We start from the raw sequence: 22,809 nt of genomic DNA, 5'->3' as shown, positions 1-22,809 counted from the left end.
TCGCCCAGGCAGGAGTGCAGTGGCGGCTCTCTGCTCGCTGCAACCTCAGCCTCCCAGCCTCAAACGATCCTCCTGCCTCAGCCTCCCAGTTAGCTGAGATCACGGGCATGCGCCACCATGCCTGGCTTTTTTTTTTTTTTTTTTTTTTTGAGATAGTCTTGCTCTGTCACCCAAGCTGGAATGCAGTGGTGTGATCTCAGCTCACTGCAACCTCGCCTCCCGGGTTCAAGCAATTCTCCTGTCTCAGCCTCCCGAGTACAGTAGCTGGGATTACAGGAGCCCATCACCATGTCCCGCTAATCTTTTTTGTATTTTTAATAGAGACGGGGGAGGGGGGAGTTTGCGCCATGTTAGCCAGGCTGGTCTCGAACTTCGGACCTCAGGTGATCTATCCGCCTTGGCCTCCCAAAGTGTTAGAATTACATGTTGTCCAGACTGATTCTGTTCATCTTTATATTCCTAGCGTCTTACTTGGCTGGGAATGCAAGAGGCGCTCGGAAAAAAACGGAGAGAGACTGGGGGTGGAGCCAGCTTGGACGTCACTGCGGAGGGGCGAGCCCAGCCCATCCGGTTGGCAGTCGGTCACGTGGGGCCCAGATGGGCTGCCGCGGGGCATGCTGGGCCAAGATGGCAGCAATGAGGAAGGCGCTTCCGCAGCGGCTGGTGGGCTTGAAATTCCTCCGGGCTGTAAGTGCCCCGGGCCGCTGAGGCGGCGGCCCTCCAGGCACTCTTTGACTGTCAGGGTCGGGGGCTTGGCCCGTGGTGGCTGCTCTCTTAGAGGCGAGGCCGGACAACTCTCAGGCCAGAGTCGGGAGGGCCTTGGAGTCTTGGACCCTCCGTGTTCCCCCCAAATCCTTTGAAGGGGATGGGAAAACTGGGATCCGGAGAGATGGTTGACCATGGAGACCTGGGACGCCATCCTAGGCGTCCTGATTCCCCGCCCAGGGCTCTTTGCGGTGACCCTGGCCCCTTTCTCCCTCTAATTGTGCTTCAGACCTCTCCAACTCTTCATTAGTGAAAATCACGAACAGCCTTCCATTTCCTTCGCCTGCATTTCTAACTCCTGTCGCTTTTAGAGACGCTTGAGCAGCGATCGCAGTGTTATCGAGCAGGACTTGAGTTAACGGAGCCAAGCTGTGATTCCCTTGAATTGCACTTTGATCCTGTTCGATCCTGATGTTTTCCCCTCTCCTGTTCTCAACAGAGGAAAAGTGTAGGAGAGATAGCTGTATAAAGAGTGCGGTGGTTCATGGCTGTAATCCCAGCACTTTGGGAGGCGAGGCGGGTGGATCACGAGGTTAGGAGATAAGAGACCAGCCTGGCCAATATGGTGAAACCCCCGTCTCTCCTAAAAGTACAAAAATTAGTTGGACCTGGTGGCTCATGTCTGTAATCCTTCTGGGCTCAAGTAATCCTCCCACCTCAGCCTCTTGAGTAGCTGGGACTATGGGTCCATGCCACCACACCTGGCTAATTTTTGTATTTTTAGTAGAGATGGGATTTCTTCATGTTGGCTAGGCTGGTCTCGAAGGCCTGCCTTGGCCTTCCAAAGTGCTGGGATTACGGGCGTGAGCCACCTTGCCTGGCCTTTTTCTTTTTTTGAGATGGAGTCTTGCTCTGTCCCCCAAGATAAGATGAGATCGAGTACAGTGATGCGATCTCAGCTCACTGTAACTTCTGTGTCCCGGGTTCAAGCGATTTCCTGACTCAGCCTCCTGAGTAGCTGGAATTACAGACACCCACTACCACGCCTGGCTAGGTTTTGTATTTTCAGTAGAAACAGGGTTTCACAATGTTGGTCAGGATGGTCTTGAACTCCTGACCTCAAGTGATCTGCCACCGCAGCCTCCCAAAGTGCTGGGATTACAGGCGTGAGCCACCACGCCCGGCAATGCCTGGCCTTTTAAAACTACTTCTGGCCAGGCGTGGTGGCTCACGCCTGTAATCCAAGCACTTTGGAGGCCAAGGCAGGCGGATCACCTGAGGTCGGGAGTTCAAGACCAGCCTGACCAACATGGTGAAACTCCGTCTTTAAAATAAATAAATAAATAAAAATAAAATAAAACTACTTCTAATGTACATACAGCAGCATATAGAGTCCTGTAGGCCATGGTGAATAGGTGAAAGGGATGAATCAAGTTCTGGCTTAAGCAATAGGATACATGTGATGCCTTTTATGGAAATGGAAAGGATGGAGTTGGCCAGGCTTTAGAAGAAATTAAGAGTTCTAGCCGGGCATGGTGGCTCAAGCCTGTAATCCCAGCACTTTGGGAGGCTGAGGCGGGTGGATCACGAAGTCAAGAGATCGAGACCATCCTGGTCAACATGGTGAAACCCTGTCTCTACTAAAAATACAAAAAATTAGCTGGGTATGGTGGCACGTGCCTGTAATCCCAGCTACTCAGGAGGCTGAGGCAGGAGAATTGCCTGAACCCAGGAGGCGGAGGTTGCGGTGAGCTGAGATCGTGCCATTGCACTCCAGCCTGGGTAACAAGAGTGAAACTCCATCTCAAAAAAAAAAAAAGAAATTAAGAGTTCTGTTTCAGGATGGCTACACTGAAGGTATGTAAATAGAGCTGTCAGGCAGGCAGTAGAAAATGAGTCTGAATTTCAGGAAGAACCTGTAATGGGAGCGTGTAATCTCTTGCTTGTTGCTGTTACTGTGTGAAATATTCTTTTTGTTCTTAATTCTGAAACAGACCAAATGTGAATTAAATGGTGAGAAACATTTCTTCTTGTCTCATTATTAGTGGATAGATCCATTCTTTCATATTGGTCTTCCTGGGAATTGTGGCAATCTCTTCCTCATAATTCTTGTTTCCTCTTTTAAACCAAAGGTCAGCACCCCATCTATGGGCGCTTTACCAAAGCGGGTGAAAATTGTGGAAGTTGGTCCCCGAGATGGACTACAAAATGAAAAGGTAAAGATGGAAATGAGCCAAAAAAGGTTTTTCAAGCATCTGCTTTGCGTATTCCATGTAGTAGGTGCCATGGCAGTGGACAGAGCTATGCAAGACGTGATTCCTCTGCACGAGTTAGGGAAGAGAAGAGGAGGCCAGACAGGGACACGCACCTGTGACAGTTAAATGATCTACAATGGTGGGGCAAGCTGGGTGGGTGACTCATGCCTGTAATTCCTAATTACTTGGGAGGCTGAGGTGGAAGGATGGCTTGAGCCTAGGAGTTTGAGATGAGTCTGGGCAACACAGCAAGACTCCATTTTATTTAAAAACAACAACAACAACCAAAAAAAAAAAAAAAAAAAAAACACCAAACGTTAAATTGAATGGTGGTGCAACAAGTTTGGTGTCTCCAGGTCCACAGCCCAGTGGGGTGGGGTAGTAAAACCAAATGCAGAGATTTAATCTTGGGGGTGTTCCTTATGAACCTGTTGGTAAGAGCGTAACAGTTAGAAACAGCCTAAATGTTCAGTATGAGGAAAGTTGGGTCGGATACATTATGGACTTTTTATAAAATGAAATATTATGAAGCCATTAATAACATAGGTGTATATTAAGTGGCTCAAGCAGGTTATAAAATATTGTGTGTGGCTGGGCATGGTGGTGGCTCATGCTTGTAATCCCAGCACTTTAGGAGGCTAAGGCAGGTGGATTACTTGAAGCTGGGAGTTTGAAACCAGCCTGGCCAATATGGTGAAACCCTGTCTCTACTGAAAAAAAAACCAAACAACAACAACAAATAGCTGGTCATGGTGGCACACACCTCAGCTACTCCTGAGGCTGATGCACAAGAACCCAGGAGGGAGAGGTTATAGTGAGCCAAGATCACGCCACCCTACTGGTTTGTTTGGAAAGCACAATTCTGTCTCCAAACAAAAGCAAATACTGCATGTACCGATGTTTGTGTGTGTGTGTGTGTGTGTTTGTGTGTGTGTGTGTGTGTGTGTGTATATATATTTTGAGACGGAGTCTCCCTCTGTCACCCAGGCTGGAGTGCATGGTGCAATCTCAGCTCACTGCAGCCTCCACCTCCCGGGTTCAAGTGGTCCTTCTGCCTCAGCCTCCTGAGTAGCTGGGATTACAGGCACCTGCTACCGCGCCCAGCTAATGTTTGTATTTTTAGTAGAGACGGGGTTTTACCATGTTGGCCAGGCTGGTCTCAAATTCCTGACCTCAGGTGATCCACCCGCCTTGGCCTCCCAAAGTGCTGGGATTACAGGCTGGAGCCACTGTGCGTGGCCGTGTAGTTTTCAGTCTTAACATTTTTATGTAAGAAAAAAGTTTACATGGCATATGGTAGCATTTATGCAGACTAGGATCTAGACCAACACTTCCCATGGAACTTTCTGTGAAGATGGAAATATTCTAGACCTGAGCTTTTCCATGTGATGGCCACTAGACCCACCCAAGTGGCCCTTGAGAACTTGACATGTGGCTAGTGTGACTAAGAAATTGGATTTTTATTTTTAAACATTTTTATTAAATTTAAATAACCACATGTGACCAGTGACATGTTGGACTGCACAGATCTAGAAAGTTACACATGAGGGTTTTAATAGTGTTGTCACTGGAAGGTTCTAATGGTAGTTTTGTTTTAGGCATGTTTTTCTGAAAGAATCATATATTGATTATTTTTTCAATAGGAAGCTTTTTCTTTTTTCTTTTCTTTTTTTTTTTTTTTTTAAAGATGGGGTTTCACCATGATGGCAAGGCTGGTCTTGAACTTCTGACCTCAGGTGATCCACCTACCTCAGCCTCCCAAAGTGCTAGGATTACAGGCGTGAGCCACTGCGCCCGGCCCAGAAAAGCTTTTTCTTTTTCTTTCTTTTTCTTTCTTGTTTTTAGCATGTCCACCCTAGCTTTAATAGTGAGTGCTTGTTGGAAACAATAGTGTGTAAGTTCCAGGAAGGCAGAATCCCATCTGTTCTGCTTACCACTATATCCCCAGCACCTAGCACAATGACTGGAACATGGAGGGTTTTCAGACATTATTTGTCAGACCAGGCGTGGTGATTCAGGCCTGTAATCCTGGCATTTTTGGAGGCTGAGGCAGGCAGATCGCCTGAGGTCAGAAGTTTGAGACCAGCCTGGCCAACATGGTGAAACTAAAATAAATGAGGTGGGTGTGGTGGCATTCGAGTGTAGTCCTAGCTACTCTGGAGGCTGAGGCAGGAGAATTGCTTGAACCTGGGAGACCAGAGGTTGCAGTGAGCTGAGATTGCACCACTGTACTCCAACCTGGACAACAAAGTGAGACTCCATCTCAAAAAAAAAAAAAAAAAAAAAAAAATGTGCCATAGATTAAGTTAGAGTAGTGGGTAAGAAACTGAAGAAGGCAGGTGAGGGGAGGAACTAGCAAGAAGGACCTGGAGTTTTTTTATGTGTATTCTATTTGTTTGAGATGGGGTCTTGTTCTGTGTCACCCAGCGCAGTGGCACAATCATGGCTTACTGCTTCCTTGACGTCCTGGGCTCTAGCGATCCTCCCACCTCAGCTTTCCGAATAGCTGGATCACAGGCATGTGCCACCATGCCTGGCTAATTTATGTATTTTTTATAGAGACATAGTTTCATCATGTTATCCAGGCTGGTCTTAAACTGCTAAACTTAAGTAATCTACCCACCTCAGCCTCCCAAAGTGCTGGGATTACAGGTGTGAGCCACTGTGTCTGACCGGACCTGGAGTTCTTAGAATGTTTTGTCTAATCCTGTAAGTACTGGGGAGCTATAGAAAGCTTTTTTTTTTTTTTTTTTTTTTTTCTGAGACGGAGTTTCGCTCTTGTTACCCAGGCTGGAGTGCAATGGCACGATCTCGACTCACCGCAACCTCCGCCTCCTGGGTTCAGGCAATTCTCCTGCCTCAGCCTCCTGAGTAGCTGGGATTATAGGCACGCGCCACCATGCCCAGCTAATTTTTTGTATTTTTAGTAGAGACGGGGTTTCACCATGTTGACCAGGTTGGTCTCGATCTCTCGACTTTGTGATCCACCCGCCTCGGCCTCCCAAAGTGCTGGGATTACAGGCTTGAGCCACCGCGCCCGGCCTAGAAAGCTTTTGATGCAAGAGAATGAAAGATTGAAGGCTGCATTTTAGGATTCTTGTGTAGGATGAATTAGCGGCATGAGACCATGATACAGGATAATGATGGTAGATTTGGAAAGAGGAATCCATAGAATCTGGTGAGCGACTAGATACGGTGGGGAGGAAGAGAAAGAAGCTATATGCTGAACACATGAGGCTGAAGTCCTGTGCCAGTTGGGAGACAGAAGAAAGAAGGGTGTGGTACTTTGGGGGCCCCATCCCATACCCCCCAGAGGGTTAGTCATCTCTGCCCTTTTAGGCCATCACACATTGCTCTCAATTTGTTTATGAAGGGATTATAAATGAACACACATTTACTAAAGGCAAAGCCTGCATGGCAGAAAAATGTTTCTACATAAATAACTCCTTTTCCGGTGAGAAGCTGCATCCACTGCAAAAAATTACCTGTAGTTTTGAACTAACAAGCACTGCATTCTGAGGCTGTTTTACTACTAACTTTGCTGATCTGGTGTTTCTCTCTCCACTATAGGATGTCGTACCTACTCCAGTGAAAATCAAGCTGATAGACATGCTTTCTGAAGCAGGACTCTCTGTTATAGAAGCCACCAGCTTTGTGTCTCCTAAGTGGGTTCCGCAGGTGAGCCCTAACCCTCAGTAAGAGGCCTTTCTCCAGGGATGAAAAGTTTTGCATTTGCCTTTGAAGCAAGTAGAAGTTGACAACATAGGTTTCCAAGCCCCTGGCTTTGAGAGGTCTCAGGTGATTCATAGCACTGTGTCGCAGCAAAAGAACATGACCTGGGGGATTCAGGCCCTTGGGTCCCGTCTTGGCTGTGCTCTGACTTTCTCAGTGACATTGCTAAGGCCTTTCCCTTTTCCGTGTTAGAGATGACCTCTTCTAGCGCTAAATTCTAAAACCTCTGTGTAGTTTCTTTGTTTGTAAAAGAGGAGGACTGACAACTCCTGCTTCACAAAGATCGTTAAGTGGAGAGGAAACATCCTGTCACAAAATGGGTGTTTAACACAGAGCGGAGCTGAGTGCCTGGCCCAGAGTACATTCTCAATAAATGGCTGGTGATAGTATTCCTGCTGTTTCTGCATAGGTAAAGCTGGAAGTATGGGCCGTATGGAGAAATTGGGATCCATCCAAACCAAGGTCCCTCTGGCCCATCAGCAGTCAAACAAACAGTAAAAGTATTGGAGAGACTCAACTCTGCAGAAGGAATTATTATCTAAGAGTTCTGGAGAACAGAGGTTTTGTGATGAAAAAGTTTTCTCTAACGGAACTCCATGCCTGCTCTTGGTGATGACTTGGCAATGTCTCTTTGTTCCTAGATGGCTGACCACACTGAAGTCTTGAAGGGCATTCAGAAGTTTCCTGGCATCAACTACCCAGTCCTGGTCCCAAATTTGAAAGGCTTTGAGGCAGCGGTAAGAGGATAGCTTGTTGGTGGGGCTCCTGAAATGAGATTGATGGTGTTGGTCCCTGCTTTGACTTGGGGCGTCAGTCCCCTGTCCTGGGATGTCCATCTGAACACTTGTCTGTCGGCCAGACCCTGGGGCAGGCCTGGCCCTGCCACTCACTACTTTGTTGACAAGCCTATAAACTAGGGCTAATGATAGTACCTGAAATTGGGAGCATTTCAGAAGATAGGATGCATGTATGTTGCTTAGCAAGAGCCTGATAAAAGGTAACTGTTTGATAAATGTTAGCTCTTTTGATTAATCACTTCTTTAGAGAAAGGTAACCAAGTTGTCCACAAGAGTTTCTACAGCAGTTGCTGGTATCTGCCAACTTCCTTACAGTTTTAGACAAGAACATCTTTGGAGATGTTCGTTCTGCATTTAGGCCAAAAGCTCTTTTTGGCTGGGCACAGTGGCTTACATCTATACTCCTAGCACTTTGGGAGGCTGAAGAAAGAAATTAGCTTGAGGCCAGAAGCTTGAGACCAGCCTGAGCAACATAAGGAGACTTGTCTCTCCAAAAAAAAACAACAACAAAAAAACTAATTAGCTGACTGTGACGGCCTGCACCCATAGTCCTACCTACTCAGGAGGCTTAGGCAAAGGATGGCTTGAGACCAGGAGTTTGAGGCTACAGTGAGCCATGATAACACCACTGAACTCTGCCCGCTCTTTTTTTTTTTCTGAGACAGAGTTTCGCTCTTGTTACCCAGGCTGGAGTGCAATGGCGCCATCTCAACTCACTGCAACCTCCACCTCCTGGGTTCAGGCAATTCTCCTGCCTCAGCCTCCTGAGCAGCTGGGATTACAGGCACGCGCCACCATGCCCAGCTAATTTTTTGTATTTTTAGTAGAGACGGGGTTTCACCATGTTGACCGTGATGGTCTCGATCTCTTGACCTTGTGATCCACCCACCTTGGCCTCCCAAAGTGCTGGGATTACAGGCTTGAGCCACCGCGCCCGGCCTCTGCCTGCTCTTGGTGATGACTTGGCAATGTCTCTTGGTTCCTAGATGGCTGACCACACTGAAGTCTTGAAGGGCAGTCATCAAGCCTGGGTGACAGAACAAGAGAAAAAAAAAGCTTTTTCTCAAGAGTGACTTCCAGGGTGGTGATGGCAGTGGTGGTGGTTTCCTTGGGGAAAGTCAAAGTTTTTGTTTTTTTTCACTGAGAGAATTTACTGTGTTTGTTTCCTAGGGCTACTATAAGAAAGCACTACAAACTGGGTGGTTTAAAACAACAGGAATGTATTCTCTCACAGTTCTGGAGGCCAGAAGTCCCAAGTCAAGGTGTCAGCAGCATTGGTTCCATCTGAGGCCTCTGGGAGAATCTGTCCTGTGCCTCTCTGCTGGGGTCTGGTGGTGGCTGGCAGTCCTTGTCATTGCCTGGCTTGTAGATGCCTCTCTTCAGTCTCTGCCTCCATCTTCCCAGGGCCATCTTCTCTGTGTCTCTGTGTCTTCACGTGGCCATCTTTTTTTAAGGTCACCAGTCCTAGGAGAGCAGGAGCCCATCCTATTCCAGTATGGCTTCATCTTAACTCATTTTATCTCCAATGACCCTGTTTCCAAATAAGGTCACATTCTGAGGTGCTGGGTTTTAGTTCTTCAACATGTCTTTTTAGGAGGGCACAATTCAACCCATAACATTCACATAACATCAAATTTACCTGAAGAGAAGTTTTTTGGCCGGGTGCAGTGGCTCACACCTATAATCCTAGCACTTTGGGAGGCTGAGGTAGGCAGATCACAAGTTCAGGAGTTCTAGACCATCCTGGCTAACATGGTGAAACCCCGTCTCTACTAAAAATACAAAATAATTAACTGGGCGTGGTGGCATGTGCCTGTAATCCCAGCTACTCAGGAGGCTGAGGCAGGAGAATTGCTTGAACCTGGAAGGCGGAGGTTGCAGTGAGCCAGGATCGCACCACTGCACTCCAGCCTAGGCGACAGAATGAGACTCCATCTCAAAAAAAAAAAAAACAAACACAACCTTTTTGCCGCTCTGTGTCAGTGTTCCTGAAAGAGAAAAGTGCTAAAAGGAGTTCTGAACGTTGGCAGGTTGCTGCTGGAGCCAAGGAAGTGGCCGTCTTCGGAGCTGCCTCAGAGCTCTTCATGAAGAAGAACATCAACTGTTCCATAGAGGAGAGTTTTCAGAGGTTTGATGCAGTCTTGAAGGCAGCCCGGTCAGCCAGTATTTCTGTGCGAGGGTGAGTCAGAGCATATTGGTATCTTTTCCTCTGTACCGTTCTGGAATGGAAGTAGACTCGGACTCAAGTGGTCCTCCTACCATAAACTTCTTATCCAGGGCGGAGGCAGCCCAAGCTCCACACCTAGACGTCTTTTCCCAAGTAAGCGTGGTCAGAAGAAATCCTAGCCAAGTACTTTCTCTCTAACCTGAATTTTGGGTCCGTTCACCAGCTGACTGTGATGGCATGTGCCTAGCAACTTGCGAGACTAAGGCAGAGGATGGCTTGAGACCAGAGTTCGAGGCTGCAGTGAGCCATGATAGCAGCACTGCTGTCATGCCAGAGGAATCTAGTAGGACAGGACGCTAATTGGGGTTTATGGAGGTCAGTTGAGTCCTGGCGTTAACACTAGCTCTTCACACATCCCTGGAGAGTTCCCGAGGCTTCTAAATTTCCAACATCACAGCTCTACTATCAGTAGTTCCAGGGATTGTGTATTATCTATAATAACTGAAACCTCACAATAGCCCAGCAGGGAGTAGGTTATCCCCACTACATAAATGACAAAACCGAGGCCCAGTGAATAGTCTACTGTAAGGTCACACTACTGTGCAAATTGAAGCCAGAGGCCAGGTGCAGTGGCTCACATCTGTAATCCCAGCACTTTGGGAGGCCAAGGTGGGTGAATCACCTGAGGCCAGGAGTTTGAGACCAGCCTGGCCAACATGGTGAAACCCCATTTCTATTAAAAATATAAAAATTGGCCGGGCGCAGTGGCTCACGCCTATAATCCCAGCACTTTGGGAGGCCGAGGCGGGTGGATCACTAAGTCAAGCGATCGAGACCATCCTGGTCAACATGGTGAAACTCCGTCTCTACTAAAAATACAAAAAAGTAGCTGGGCGTGCCTGTAATCCCAGCTACTCAGGAGGCTGAGGCAGGAGAATTGCCTGAACCCAGGAGGCGGAGGTTGCGGTGAGCCGAGACCACACCATTGTACTCCAGCCTGGGTAACAAAAGCAAAACTTCGTCTCAAAAAAAAAAAAAAATTAACTGGGGCATGGTGGTGGGCACCTGTAATTCCTGCTACTCAGGAGGCTGAGGCAGGAGAATCACTTGAACCTGGGAGATGGAGGTTGCAGCAATCTGAGATCCTTCCACTGTACTTCAGCCTGGGCCACAGAGCAAGACTCTGTCTCAAAAAAAAAAAAAAAAAAAAAATTGTAGCCGGAATGATCTTTTCAAAAATGCATATCTGGGCCGGGCTTACTCCTATAATCCCAGCACTTTGGGAGGCCAAGGCGAGAGGATCACCTGAGGTCAGGAGTTTGAGACCAGCCTGGCCAACATGGTGAAACCCTGTCTCTACTAAAAGAACAAAAATTAGCCGGGTGTGGTGGCACATGCCTGTAATCCCAGCTACTCGGGAGGCTGAGGCAGGGGAATCACTTGAACCCGGAAGGCAGAGGTTGCCACTGCTTTCCAGCCTGGGTGACACAGCAAGACTCTGTCTCAAAAAACAAAACAAAACAAAAACACTATAAAGTGCACAGCTGATCACATCCCTCCTGGTTAAAAACCTTTTAGTGACTAACCAAGTGCAGACTTTTTTACTTTTTATTTTATTTTATTTTTTTAAAGATGGGGTTTCACCATGTTGGTCAGGCTGGTCTTGAACTCCCGACCTCAGGTGATCCGCCCACCTTGGCCTCCAAAGTGCTTGGATTACAGGCGTAAGCCACTGCGCCCGGCCAAGTGCAGACTTTTTAATGAGGTTTACAAGACCCTGCATGATTTGGTCCCAGCTATCTTCTGTAGCCCTACTGTTCACATTCCCTTCTGGCCCCTGCTTCCTCTGCATGGTACACTCCAGCCCAAATAGAACTTCTTTCTGTCACATGCCTCTACTCTCTCTTGCCTCTGGGCCTTTGCATGTGCTTTCTGTGGACTCAGAACACCCTTCCTTGGAAGGCCAAGGTGGGTGGGTCGCTTGAGCCCAGGAGTTTGTGACCAGCCTGGGCAACATGATGAAACCCTATCTCTAAAAAAAAAAAAAACTAGGTGTAGTGGGATGTGTCTGTAGTCCCAGCTACTTGGGAAGCTCAGATGGGAGGATCACCTGAGCCTGGGGGATCCAGGCTGAAGTGAGCCAAAATCATGCCACTGCACTCCAGCATGGGCGAAAGAGTGAGACTCTGTCTCCAAAAAAAAAAAAAAAACACTTCCTCCACATCATCATGCTTCCCGGGGATAACTCCTCCTCATCCTTCAGGTCCTCCTGTGGGAGTCAGTTCCTCTGAGGAGCTGCCCCAGTCCTTCAGCTGGAGTTAGCACCCTTCTCTGGGAACCCATAGTGTCTGGACATCCTCTAATGTAGCACTTAGCTGCTTTTAAAATTCCCTCCCTGCCCCACCTCACTAGACCATGCACTCCATGAGGGCAAAGCCCTCACCTCTCCCAGTCCCTGGGTGCTCTGCTTTTCCGCTCAGGGCCTAGCACACAGTGGGCACTCAGCCACTGGTGGGCAGGTAGATGAATGAGGAAGCAGGGGCCTCCAGTGACATTGGCCCGACTCCCACATCTGTGTCTTCCTCAGTATCTCACTTACCTTTCTCTTGCTCAGCAGTGGTTGGAGAATAAGTGGGAGCATTAAAATGGAAAAGTACACTGGGTTCTTTGAGTCTGAAATTATTTATCTGTTGAACATTTATTATGCCTCTTAATATGCAGAATACTTTGACTCTAAAGGGTTTTTTTGTTTTGTTTTGTTTTGTTTTTTTTGAGACGGAGTTTCGCTCTTGTTACCCAGGCTGGAGTGCAATGGCGCGATCTCGGCTCACCGCAACCTCCGCCCCCTGGGTTCAAGCAATTCTCCTGCCTCAGCCTCCTGAGTAGCTGGGATTACAGGCACACGCCACCATGCCCAGCTAATTTTTTGTATTTTTAGTAGAGACGGGGTTTCACCATGTTGACCAGGATGGTCTCGATCTCTCGACCTCGTGATCCACCCGCCTCGGCCTCCCAAAGTGCTGGGATTACAGGCTTGAGCCACCGCGCCCGGCCTCTAAAGGGTTTTAAAGACACCTCAGCTCCAACAGGGCAGGTGGGAATAGAAGTTGTCTAGATCCAAAATCCACACTCCTTACCATAGCCCGCAAGACCCATGATCAGACCTGTGCCCACCTCGCTGACCTTCTCATCTTGTACTTCTTTGCCCCTTGCTCTCTCTGTCTCAGCTAGCCTTTGTTCTGCCTGGAACACGCCTGGCTCTTCTGTCTCAGGGCTTTCCCCGGGCTCTTGTCTCTGCCTGGAATGCTCTTCTCACAGATCCCCCCTTCTCTTGGGTCCAACATCTGTCCTCAGAGGGGTCTTTCCTGGACCCTCACTACAGTTGGCCTCCTCTGCTTGTTCCTGTCATTTCCCGTCTTTGCTCTGCGGCACATCACTTCTGAGATTTTCTCTGTTACTTATTTCGTTGCTTTTTTATCGTCTGTCTCCCTAACTTGAGATAAGCTCTGAGAGCACGGGAACCTTATCAGCCTTGCCCACTGCTGTATGCCCAGTGCCTGGTGCATAACAGGCAGCTCAGTAAACATCAGGTGAATAAATGAATGAATGAATCCTCTAGCAACTCCCTGGGGCAGCTCATCCCTTGGTCCTCAGGCCAGCCCAGCCTTTTACTGACTCATATCCAACTCAGCTCTGGTCATGAGTGTGGTTTCACCCAGTCCTTGGTCTCTTCCTGGAAGTTCTGGTCCCTGCTCCCTTGGTACGTAGTTCTGCTCTGTCTCCCCACCATACAACCCAGCTGCTTGCTCTCCTTGCCCTCTCTAGCTTCTCCTCCTCTGCTTTATTGTAAATCCTTGGCTGCCTCTCCTGAGGCCTGTGCAACCTCTGCTTCCTCAACTGTAGGTCCCTTGTCCCCCAGTTTCCTGCCATGGCTCTCTACTGCCTCCTCATGGCACTGAGTTGTATCACCCTGCCCTTTGCCCAGCTGCAGCTGTTGATTGCACACTGATCAGAAGTGTTTGTTAAACAGCCCTGTCTCAGCCCTGCTGGCCAAAGAGCTCAGGACACTGACCTCATTCCTCCCCTGTCTTCCCACAGGTACGTCTCCTGTGCACTTGGCTGCCCTTATGAAGGGAAGATCTCCCCGGCTAAAGTAGCTGAGGTGTGTGCACATGTCAGGATGGGGGGTTTGGTGAGGGTTGGCCACCTTGTCTGCCCCACCTTTTCCTGGAGGTTCCTGATTTCATTCATTCACTCAGCTCCTTCAGTAAGCGCCCCATCCCGTGTGAGCACAGCCCTGCCCCTGCTCCCTGGAGGCACCCCTCCTAGCCAGACATGTAGTCCTTGAAGTCCCTGGCCTCTACCTCAGCCTGAAAACCTCCAATTCAGTTTCCAGTCTGGTAATTGAGGTGATCTTCTGAGGAGGGGCTCCTTACCCAGGGGTTCCCACAGCTCCTTGCAGTGATTGAAAGGCCACAACCCTGACGCCCTCTCAACAGTCACTAGGTCAATGCTGAGAAGAACAAAGTACAGGAATTGTGTCTGACCAGCCAAGAACTTAAGTCATTTAGTCTCCAAAACCACTGTACAAATTTGGTATTATAATTCCGTTTTACAGTTGAGGAAACTGACTGAATGATTTGCCATAGAGGTTACAAATGCTGAAATCAGGTCTCAAACCTCATTTTGTCTCCATCCAAAGCCCACTTCTTCCCAGGACACTTGGTGGCATCCAGATAGGGGGAATGGTAACAGTAGCAACTGTTCCTTGAGAGCAGCTGCCCTGCTCCAGGTCTTAGGCTTAGTTGCTACCAGTCCTCTCCATATGACCAAAGGGTCATCACCATTTTTCAGAAGCAGAAATTGAAGCCCAGAAAAGTTAAGTTCCTTGCCAAGGCCTACAGCTAGTGAGCAGCAGAACTAGGACTTTAACCCAGCACCTCATTGTTTCAAAGACTCTCTCCTTCCCCTGCACCCTGCTGCCTCCTAAAGGCCAGCCACTCCCGCCTCACTCTCTGCAGGGCTATTGTGGGCAGTGACATCACTATTTCATTTATCTAGCGGATCACTGGTGTCTTCTGGTCCCCTAACCCCGCCACATCCCACGGCACCCTGTCCAGCAGCCCCGTGCCAGCAGCAGCTCCTTGGGTGAGGCGCATACTGCTCCCATTTTGCAGTAGTATTAGAGGCGTGCAAATGGGCTCCTAAAAATTTAAATAGTGATGTGTCTCTATTAAAAATAATATAACCATTGGCTGGGTGCGGTGGCTCACGCCTGTAATCCCAGCACTTTGGGAGGCTGAATCGCGTGAATCACCTGAGGTCAGTAGTTCAAGACCAGCCTGGCCAACATGGCGAAACCACGTCTCTACTAAAAATACAAAAAATTAGCGGGGCATGGTGGCAGGTACCTATAATCCCAGCTACTTGGGAGGCTGAGACAGGAGACTCTCTTGAAAACAGGAGGCAGAGGTTTCAGTGAGCTGAGATCGCACTACTACACTCCAGCCTGGGCGACAGAGCAAGACTCCATCTCAAAAAAAAATATATAGTTTATATATTATATATTATAACTATTATTAATTTTTTTTTAAACGAGGTTTCACCATGTTGGTCAGGCTGGTCTTGAACTCCCAACCTCAGGTGATCCGCCCACCTTGGCCTCCAAAATGCTTGGATTACAGGCATGAGCCACCACGCCTGGCCTTATATATTATAACTATTATCCGAGCATGGTGGCACACTCCTCTGGTCTCAGCTGCTTGGGAGGCTGAGGTGGGAGGATTGCTTGAGCCTGAGAGGCTGAGGTTGTAGTGAGCTGAGATCACACCACTGCACTCCAGCCTGTGACAGTGAGACCCTGTCTCAAAAAAAAGAAAAAAAATATATATAACTAGCATCTCAGACTCCTAATTTCATGGATTTTATTGCTGAGGATAAAATTACATGAAAGGAATGAACTTCACTGATTCCAGCATCTGGGTCTGCCAGTCTGATGTGACAGTGGCAAGTGAAGGACTGAAGTCTGAGGGACACAGGCAGGGAAGAAAGAACAGGGGTTGGAGCCTTGGGACTGTGAGCTGGCTCCAGTGGCTGGCTCTGCCCCTTAAGCCTCAGCCTCCTGATCGTAGAATAAGGATCGTCATTCCCAGTCGGAGTTGTGAGGAGCACGTGATCCTGTGGGAATTGAGTACTTCAGACCCAGAAGTGTTCTGTCCAGGCACAGGCCTCCTGCTTCTGAGTGCTTGGATCCCCTGGCTCATGGATACTGTATCCTCCAAGTTCCTGCTTGCTTCCCTAGGTCACCAAGAAGTTGTACTCAATGGGCTGCTATGAGATCTCCCTGGGGGACACCACTGGTGTGGGCACCCCAGGGATCATGAAAGACATGCTGTCTGCTGTCATGCAGGAAGTGCCTCCGGCTGCCCTGGCTGTCCACTGCCATGACACCTATGGCCAAGCCCTGGCCAACACCTTGATGGCCCTGCAGGTAATCAAAGGCATATGCTCATTCTCCCAAAGGTGGTAGTGGGCAGGACAGCTTGTTATCATTTATTCTCTCAGCAAACATTTACTGATGCCAGTATGCCAGGCCCTGGGCTGGCAATGGTGGACACAGTCGTCGTGATCCCCAGACGTGAAGCGTACACCTCTGTTGGGGAGACAGTCAAGGGAGTTCCATGGTGATCCGACTGCATTACGACAGATGCCAGGAAGGAAAGAAGCACAGGGCTTAGGAGCCTAGAGGGGCCCCAGCCCAGCTGAGGACATCAGGGAGGATATGCAGAAGAGCCCTGAGCGAAGCTCGAAGGACATGAAGTAAGCCGCTGGCAAGGAAGAGCGGAAGGTGACTGGGCAGGACTGTACCTTGGGACTGACGGGGTTCAGGGAGGACTCACAACATACAGGGCTGTGAGTGTGCGTGTGTGTGTAGCGGAGGCAGGTGAGGAGACAGGAGGTACAGAGGCCAGCAGAGGTCACTCAGAGGGAGAGGCTGGAATGCCGTTCCCCACAGACTGAGCTGAGACCTCAGATTTGGTTTCCCTTGAGGTTTGCTTGTTGTGGGCTGGCCCAGAATGGGGATCCACTGGCTGGCAGCCAGATAGAAGGAGTATTGTTAGTGTCTGACCTTGCTGTAGCACTGACCTAACCCTCCATCTCTAGGATAGTGATGGCAGTCCCAGCCACCTTTTTTTCCTCTCCGTTATCCCCTAGAGGTTCATGTCTGAATCAGGTGAGTCTGTTACATTCTGGGCCTGTTTCCTCAGAGTTGTGGCTGTCAAGGTTAAGGTTGGTAGCTCTGTGGTCCCCTCATTTCTCGGCTACTGTGACACCCTGCCCTGCTTCTGGGCTTTCCTTCAGCCCATGCGTTTCCAGGCCAGGCAGGTAGGGGGAGTGACTTCCTCTCCATGGCTTGCCAGGCAGGTAAAGAGGATTTCTGCACAGCGGAGGTGAGTCTGAGGCAAAACTTCATCCTGCCATGCTCAGGACACTCCTGCCCCTGTGTGCTTCTCTGTTTCATGGCACCTGATGTCTCAGAATCCCCTTTTTGAAAATTTATGAGGCAACAGGTTGAGCTATGTGAGGTCTGGCAGTAGCTGCCTCTGACCTCCCTCTTGCATCAGTTATTTGAGAAATATGGATCAATGTGCCAGGTTAAGTGCTGACTTAGATGACAGCAACAAGACCCAGTCCCTGCCGTCTGGGAGCTCATGTCATGGTTGGTGGGGAATTCGGATGGAAGATTACAGGTGTGTAAATAACAAATTGTAAGACCATTTATTCACCTGTTAAAACCTAACTCCTTCTGTGTGCCAGGCTCTGCTCTCAGCATTGAGGAGTCAGCTGTGACCAAAACAGGGTCCCTGATCTCATGAGGCTGACAGTCTAGTAAGATGAGACAGATAATAAATAAGCATATGGCAGGCAGGTGCTCATAAGCACTGTGGAGAAAAGTGAAGCAGGTTAAGGGAAGGGCCAGGTCTTTCTGTAGAGTGGTCTCACTCAGAAGGTAGCATCTGAGAGAGAGATCTGTAGACCCCTAGCAGGGAGGGAAAGAGAGGGGAGCCCCATCCAGGAAAGCAGGCGCAGAGCCCTGTGGGAAGAGGAACATGAGGAGGCATGTGGCAGGAGCAGTGTGACTGAGGAGAGGGGCAGAGATGTCAGGGTTAGAAGGCCATATCTGGTGGGGCCTTGTAGAACTTTGACTCTTTTAGACTGAGCTGGGAAGCTAACAGAGAGTTTTTAGCAGGGGCAGGGAGGGAGATAATCTGAAATGTTCCCTTTAAGAGGCTCCTTAACTGGGCACGGTGGCTCACACCTGTAATCCCAGCACTTTGGGAGGCCGAGGCACATGGATCACTTGAGGTCTGGAGTTCGAGACCAGCCTGGCCAACATGGTGAAACCCTGTCTCTACTAAAAAATTAGCCAGGCATAGTGGCGGGGGAATAGCTGTAATCCCAGCTACTCGGGCGGCTGAGGCATAAGAATTGCTTGAACCTGAGAGGCAGAGGTTGCAATGAGCCAAAATCATGCCACTACACTCTAGCCTGGGCAACAGAGCAAGACTCCTTTCAAAAAAAAAAAAGAGGCTCCTCTGCTCCTCTGGCTGCTTTATAGAGATTACACTGTAGAAAGACAAAGAACCAGTTTGGAGCCTACGGCAATCCAGGTGAGAGATGTGGCAAGGGAGACTGGAGGGCACAGGTGCCTGACTGGATCTCAGGAGTTTGTGTTTTGATCTGTGAAGCTTGAGACATCTATAGGCAGGTATGTTAACCTGGGTGCAGTTACTTGGGAGCGAGTGGAGATGGAGAAGCTGTCTGAGGAGTGAGCAGTAAGGGCTCCAACCTTCAGAGATTAGGGAGGTGAAGAAGAGCCAGCAAAGACTGGATCAAGGCCTCAGGAGAGGCCAGAGCACCTGGAGATGATGCAGAGAGTCAAGTGCAAAGATGAAGACACTTGACCTTTGTACTTAGCTACAAGGAGGCCACCAGTAACTGTGACTAGAGCTGTTTCAGTGGAGGAATTGTGGGGACTCAAACCTGTTTTGAATGGGGTCAAGTGACAATGGCAAATGTTAAGTGGGAACAGCTCTTTTGAGGAACTTGCTTTGAATGGGAGCAAAGAAATGGGAGGTTGGAGGGTCCCAAAAAGAGTTTATAAAAAGATGGGAGAGATCGCAGGCTGCTGTGTGAGGATGGCCCAGTGGAGGCGAGGAACAGGTTGCAGGAGAGAGAGGAGAGACTTAACTGGAGCACATGCTGGAGCAGATGGGAATGGGCGTCTTGCTGAGGTGGAGGGGTTGGCCTTGGCTGGGAGCTCGGGGCCCATCCCAGGCAGCATGAGGGACAGCAGGTCTGTAGGCCCAGATGCAGGCAGGTGGACAGATGAGACGGTGGGAGTCAATGGAGACAGTCTCTTCTGATTCCATCTCTTTCCATAAAGAAGCAGATGAGAATGCGGATGGGGAAGGGGGTGATAGAGGTTTAAGAAGAGAGAAGAAATAAAATAGTCATCTGGGAGAGTAGGAGAGTAGGAACTAATTAATGAACCACAGTAAACAACAGGGGTCTGAAATCTCAGCTTTGGGAGTGGGTTAGGCTGGTGATCAGAAAAGGTCTCCCTGAACAGGTGGCTTTTAGGCTGGAACCTAAAGAGTGAGAGTCCACCAAGAAAGGAAAGATACTGCCGGCAGAGGAAACAGTGTAACACAAACTAAAAGGAGTAAGATAAGGAACAACGGTGACAAGTTTTGTGGAGCTTTTTATACACTTTTTAAAAAAATCTCAAACTTCTATTTTTTTTTTTTTTGAGACGGAGTTTCGCTCTTGTTACCCAGGCTGGAGTGCAATGGCGCGATCTCGGCTCACCGCAACCTCCGCCTCCTGGGTTCAGGCAATTCTCCTGCCTCAGCCTCCTGAGTAGTTGGGATTACAGGCACGTGCCACCATGCCCAGCTAGTTTTTTGTATTTTTACTAGAGACGGGGTTTCACTACGTTGACCAGGATGGTCTCGATCTCTCGACCTCATGATCCACCCGCCTCGGCCTCCCAAAGTGCTGGGATTACAGGCTTGAGCCACCGCGCCCGGCCTCAAACTTGTATTTTTATGTTTAACGTTTTCATTAAAATATTTTTGTAACTGGAGCCACAGCGTAACAAATATGGGGGGAAAACTGTGCCTTGTTTCAACAGTTTTTGCTAATTTTTAGGCTGAAAGATGACAGATACCTAGGGTTTACCTTATGTTTAATTAAAATCCGTTTTCTCTTAAAAAAAAACAACAACAGAAACTAAAAGGAGCAGCACTGTCTGTTTCAGTGGGACTTTTGTGTCCATAGAATCATACACCAAAGGAATGACTCTGGAATTTCAGGCAACAGACTACTGGGAGGTTTGCAAGGCCCAGCTCTGTGGGTTCTTGTTCCCAGTGACAACCGTGTTTCATCATCCTTATGTTTCTAGATGGGAGTGAGTGTCGTGGACTCGTCTGTGGCAGGACTTGGAGGCTGTCCCTATGCACAGGGGGCGTCGGGAAACCTGGCCACCGAGGACCTGGTCTACATGCTGGAGGGCTTAGGCATTCACACGGTAAGCCCGTCCGCCCCCTGCTAGTGACAGCCCTGAACTGACCAGGGCTCAGCCTGAAGCTGAGAACAAAAACGGATGCGGGTATTTGGGGCTGTTAAGGTGCTGAGTAGTAAAGAGGAAAAGGGTTGGCCACACGCAGTGGCTCATGCCTGTCATCTCGGCACTTTGAGAGGCTGAGGCTGGAGGGTCACTTGAGCCCAGGAGTTTGAGGCTGCAGTGAGCTACGATCCTGCCAATGCACTCCAGCCTGGGTGAAAGAGCAAGACCCTGTTTCTTAAAAAAAAAAAAAAAAGAGGAGGGGAAGGGCACTGGGGATTATGGATATTTGATCTAATGTTTGAATGTTTGTGAGAGTAGGGTTGAGTGAGGCCACACCCATGGCCACAGGGAGGCTGGGGTGTCAGGGTGACTTTGATAGTTCAGTCCTAGGAGGCACCACGGAATATGGAAGGGGCCCTGGAAAGGGTCAGGTTCCTGACCTGAAACCAGTCAGTTCTCTCTTGCCCTTTGTTTTATTCTATGTAAAATAAGGACAGTAGCATTAGCTTGCCAGGGATCCTCCAGGGTCCATCAGGGCCCTCAATGGTGAATGGAAGCAGAATAGCATCTGTGCTTGAGGATAAGTTTGAACTGGGTTTAAAGCCAACTCCTGCCACTCACAGGCTATGAGAAGTCAGACACACTATTTCATCTCTCTGAACCTAAGAAATGGGAATAATAATAGCTGTCTCATGGAGCCATTGTGAGGATTAAGTAAGAAAAAGTATGTAGAGGGCCAGGCATGGTGGCTCACACCTGTAATCCCAGCACTTTGGGAAGCCCAGGCAGGTGGATCACCTGAAGCCAAGAGTTCGAGACTAGTCTGGCCAACATAGTGAAACCCTGTCTCTACTAATAATACAAAAATTAGATGGGCATGGTGGCGTACCCCTGTAACCTCAGCTACTTGGGAGGCTGAGACAGGAGAATCACTTGAACCTGGGAGGCAGAGGTTGCAGTGAGCTGAGATCGTACCACTGCACTCCAGCCTGGACAACAAGCAAAACCTCTGTCTCCAAAAAAAAAAAAAAAAAGATGTGGAATGCTTAGCACAGAGCTGAGCATGGAGGGCACATCAGCAGATATGAGCTGCTCTGAACAGAGGGTTTCCGCCTGGCCCTTTCAGTGGTGTTTTTATTCTTCCCTCTCTGCCTTACCATCCTCACTTGAGTATCAGTTTTTTACCTCTGTGGGCCAGGCCCTGTGCTAGGCCCTGAAGAGGGAGCACTGAACAAGACTGATGGGATCTGTGCCCTGGTAGTGGCACTACAAACCATTATACAGACTGGGCATCTTACACAAGGGGGAGTCAGAGGAATAACCCAGGTGCCAGACAGACAGGAGCTCACTGGCAGCTGGTATCCCGCTGTCAAGGGAAAAACCCAGTTGACCTTCACTTTTACTTTTTCAGTATCAACAGTTGTCTGTCCATGCTGATGTTTTCCCTGGTGTTGAGGGCTTACCATGACTTACTGCATCCTCTAACTTATTTCTCAAAGGGTGTGAATCTCCAGAAGCTTCTGGAAGCTGGGAACTTTATCTGTCAAGCCCTGAACAGAAAAACTGGCTCCAAAGTGGCTCAGGCTACCTGTAAACTCTGAGCCCCTTGCCCAACTGAAGCCCTGGGGACGGTGTGGAAATAGGGGCACAAGGCCGGACGAGGTGGCTCATGCCTGTAATCCCAGCACTTTGGGAGGCCGAGGTGGGTGGATCACGAGGTCGGGAGTTCAAGACCAGCCTGGCCAAGATGGTGAAACCCCATCTCTACTAAAAATACAAAAATTAGCTGGGTGTGGTGGTGGACGCCTGTAATCCCGGCTACTCGGGAGGCTGAAGCAGGAGAATTGCGTGAACCCAGGAGGTGGAGGTTGCAGTGAGCCGAGATTACACCACTGCACACCAGCCTGGGAGACAGAGCCAGACTCCATCCCAAAAAAAGAAAAAAAAAAAGAAATAGGGGCACACACAGATGATTCATGGATGGGGACATGGAAATGAGAATGAGGTTAACGGCGCAGGTACATCACAGCCAGCTCTACACAGAGGTCTCTCCTGGCAGAAAGCAGGCGAGGGGCAGGAGGAGCTGCTTGGCCTCAGGCCCTCCTGCCAGACCTGAGTAGGAGCAAGAGGCTTTGAGGGCTGAAGTCTCCCTTCATCACAGACCCTGGCCCAGAAGTTGAATGCCCGAGGGCATGTGGAAACCCCATTCCCTACTTGGCATGATCCTGGAGTCTCCTCTCTGGATGGAATCTGCAAGCTGGCCACCTCTACACAGCTCCACCCTGGCATGCCCTTGGGGCCATTGTACTCTGACTTCTCAGGACACAGGTCCTGGAGGTCCTTCCCAAGCTGGCAGAGGCCATTTGCACAAAGTGGAGAGCTTCTGCCAACTCCAGCATCTCTGGAAAATCTCCACGCTGAATGTGATTCTTGAAAACAACTTATGTAATTAAAGGTTGAATGGCACAGAATCATTCCAGCATTCGGTTGTGCAGCTGTGTGTATACATGAGTCTGGAGG

General features: G+C 49.1%; 1 protein-coding gene across 1 annotated transcript; it reads left to right on the top strand.

Moving 5' to 3' along the window:
• The first annotated feature begins 591 nt into the window (after positions 1–591).
• HMGCL (3-hydroxy-3-methylglutaryl-CoA lyase) lies at positions 592–22,768 on the top strand. The gene is made up of 9 exons (XM_003934869.4): positions 592–687; positions 2,838–2,921; positions 6,531–6,638; positions 7,334–7,429; positions 9,520–9,668; positions 13,755–13,818; positions 15,958–16,146; positions 20,125–20,250; positions 21,789–22,768. The coding sequence occupies exons 1-9, from the start codon at positions 598–600 to the stop codon at positions 21,888–21,890; spliced, it is 1,008 nt and encodes a 335-aa protein (XP_003934918.1). The 5' UTR covers positions 592–597; the 3' UTR covers positions 21,891–22,768.
• The last annotated feature ends 41 nt before the right edge of the window (positions 22,769–22,809 follow it).

This window comes from Saimiri boliviensis, chromosome 11, assembly GCF_048565385.1.
Source record: "Saimiri boliviensis isolate mSaiBol1 chromosome 11, mSaiBol1.pri, whole genome shotgun sequence".
In the NCBI taxonomy this organism is placed as follows: domain Eukaryota; kingdom Metazoa; phylum Chordata; class Mammalia; order Primates; family Cebidae; genus Saimiri; species Saimiri boliviensis.
Note: the sequence above shows the minus strand (reverse complement) of the source record. Positions and strands in the feature narration are given on the sequence as shown.

Coding starts and splice junctions, on each gene's coding strand:
- HMGCL (XM_003934869.4), top strand. CDS start 598: ATGGGCTGCCGCGGGGCATGCTGGGCCAAGATGGCAGCAATGAGGAAG. Junction 688..2,837: donor GCTTGAAATTCCTCCGGGCT/GTAAGTGCCCCG, acceptor TTTAAACCAAAG/GTCAGCACCCCATCTATGGG. Junction 7,430..9,519: donor TGAAAGGCTTTGAGGCAGCG/GTAAGAGGATAG, acceptor GAACGTTGGCAG/GTTGCTGCTGGAGCCAAGGA.